Source organism: Cebus imitator, unplaced genomic scaffold, assembly GCF_001604975.1.
Source record: "Cebus imitator isolate Cc_AM_T3 unplaced genomic scaffold, Cebus_imitator-1.0 Scaffold92, whole genome shotgun sequence".
Taxonomy (NCBI): domain Eukaryota; kingdom Metazoa; phylum Chordata; class Mammalia; order Primates; family Cebidae; genus Cebus; species Cebus imitator.
Window position 1 is genome coordinate 7,371,970 of NW_016107407.1, and position 2,746 is coordinate 7,374,715.

The window sequence follows — 2,746 nt, forward strand, 5'->3', positions numbered from 1 at the left end:
AAAGGAAATATTTTAGCGTCAGCTAAAGCATTCCCATTTTATCATTCACCATCTATCATCAGAGACAGACAGTAACTGACTATATTTTTGTATTTTATAGACATGGAATGGTAAGCAATACATAGTAACATTTGAACATCTTTAAATGTACAGATGTGGTGAATTACATTAAAAGGATTTCGTAATGTAAACCATTCTGCAACATTAGGATAAACACTAACTGATCAAAAATGTATTATTTAAATATTTTGATAGATTTGGTTTACTAATATTTTATTTGACATCATTACACTCACATTCGTAATTAACAATGACCTATAATTTTGCCTCACTTTACTTGTTCAGTTTTATTATCAAGGTTATGCATACAAAATGATGTGGGAAGTTGTTTTTCTGTTCTTTGAAAAAGTTTATACAAAGTAGTGCTTATCTGTTCTTTGAAGATTTTGTAAACTTGGCTGTCTGGCCTGTTTTTTGGAGGGGGAGGCATCTGGGGAAGGAAGGCTGTAGATTATTAACTTGATTCACTTCTTTTGTTGATTATAGGTATATTCTAGCTTTTTCTTTCATCCGTTTTTGTAATTAATATTTTTCTAAGAGATTGTCTGGTTTCTGTTTCCAAACATATTGTCGGGAACTTGTCCATAGTATTCTCTTACAGGCTTTAACATCTTCATCGGTAGTTCCGTTCCGTTTCTTTTTCATGCTTTTTCTCCTCTTGTCCTTGGTCATTCTTGCCAGAGATGGCTTTATCACTTTTCAAGGAACTGGCTTTTAGTTGGGTTGATTTTCTGCATTATTACTTTGTTTTCTAGCTCATTAATTGCTCTCCTTATCTTTATGGTTTCCTTCCTTCTTCTGCCTTCCTTTTGCTTGCTTTGCTGTTGTTTTTCTGTTGTACTGTGTCAAGCACATAGCTGGCGAATTTTTCAGTCTTTCTCGTGTTCTAATACATGTGACTGTGACTGTAAATGTTTATTTAAAGGAGAGGTGTCCAGTCTTTTGGCTTCCCTGGGCCACATTGGAAGAAGAAAAATCGTCTTGGGCCACATGTAAAATACACTAACACTAATGATAGCTGATGAGCTAAAAAATGTCATAATGTTTTAAGAAAGTTTACGAATTTGTGTTGGGCCCCATTCAAAGCTGCCCTGGGCTGCAAGGCATGGGTTGGACAAGCTTGATTTAAAGTATCATTTATTCAGGCTGCATCTTACGGGTTTTATTTCTACTTCATTTTAATTACTTTGTCATCTGCACTATTATTTCTTTTGCTCTTACAGTTTTTCATTTTTATTATGGAGCATTTCAAACATACAAAAGCAAACGCTGCTTCACGCAGACTCCTTCTGGAATGTTCCCAGTTCAACATCACATCAAGTGAACTTTCTAATATATGCTTTTGGGTAATAACATTCCCTATTTTTACTCTAGAAATCCATGCATGTGTCTTATTTCTTCTCTTTGAAGACAAAACTATACCTTAAATAACCTCATGTCATACAATGCAAGGGCTTTGCAAAATCCAGCTGAATTAAATGTTTTTTTTAATCCCACATGACCAGATTAAAAGCAGCCCATTTTGCCAATACGTAGACCTGCTTCATAGACAGTTAAAAGTGGTTTTTAAAACACGGCTCTCATTTTCATCACTACAGTTTCCAAGTTTGAACTTCTACAAAAGTTCGGGATAGTTGAACAAGCACCATTTTTGGAACTGTAAATAAAGCCGTTACCTACGAAACCCAGGTCCTGCTTTTTCGCCTCTGCCTGCCACTGATCCTTGTCCTGCTGCTGCCTTTCCAAAGGGCTGTGTGTGCACTCCCAGGGAATGAGCCATCCAAGCCGCAATCCTGAGCCCAAGAAAAGCACCACCGAGCCTCCGCAGGAAAACTAAGTTGCTGCCACACGAAGGAAAGGATTCCAGGGCCTTCAGACTCTGCTGCCACTGGCTCAACTGTTTCTAAGAATAGAGTGAACTGTGGAAGAAGAAAAAAAAAAAAAGACTGGCACCAGACATTGGTCTTTAATTGTCTCCAGGCATTAAAATAGAAACAAGCTGAAACGGAAGTGCCCCTGGAAACCCTCTCCCAGCCTCACTCAGCGTGGACCAGGAAGCAGGATGTGGATGCGGCTTGCAGAGACACAGACTCCAGAAGGCCAACCCTGCGCGGTGGCGTCACCATGGAGCGTGTTTCCAGGACAGGATGGTCCCTCCCAGAGCGGACGAAGCCAAGGGCCAGGAGCGGTCTCCAATGGCCCAGGCCTTGCTCACTCTCAGGCTTCCTGGAGATTCTCTCAAGGGCGCTGATTGGAGGCCCCTCGGGACGTGAGAGGTCTGTCTCCCAATAGCCAAAGTCGTTTATCAGAGACTTCTGTTTCTGGTTCATTTTCATGATCTTAAATTTAGCTAACTGGTTCCTAAATCAGATTTTGCAAATTGTTTCTTGTCATAGAAAACAACATCAGGCTGAGCGCGGTGACTGACGCCTGAATCCCAGCACTTCGGGAGGCCAAGGCAGGCGGATCACCTGAGGTCAGGAGTTTGAGACCATCCTGGCCAACATAGGGAAACCCCATCTCTACTAAAAACACACACAAAAATAGCTGGGCGTGGTGTTGGGTGCCTGTAATCCCAGCTACTGGGTAGGCTGAGGCAGGAGAATTGAACCTGGGAGACAGAGGTTGCAGTGAGCCGAAATCAGCCACTGCACTCCGGCCTGGGCAACAGAGTGAAACTCCATCT

The 2,746-nt window shown here is 41.3% G+C and overlaps 1 protein-coding gene across 1 annotated transcript in view; it reads right to left on the reverse strand.

Moving 5' to 3' along the window:
* Positions 1 to 256: 256 nt before the first annotated feature.
* LOC108309243 (putative uncharacterized protein C10orf126) overlaps positions 257 to 2,746 on the reverse strand; it is a 27,656-nt gene continuing 25,166 nt past the window's right edge. The window contains exon 4 of the mRNA XM_017535449.1: positions 257 to 1,979. Within this exon, the coding sequence (XP_017390938.1) occupies positions 1,737 to 1,979 (243 nt within the window). The 3' untranslated portion in view covers positions 257 to 1,736. The remainder of the gene's footprint in view (positions 1,980 to 2,746) is intronic.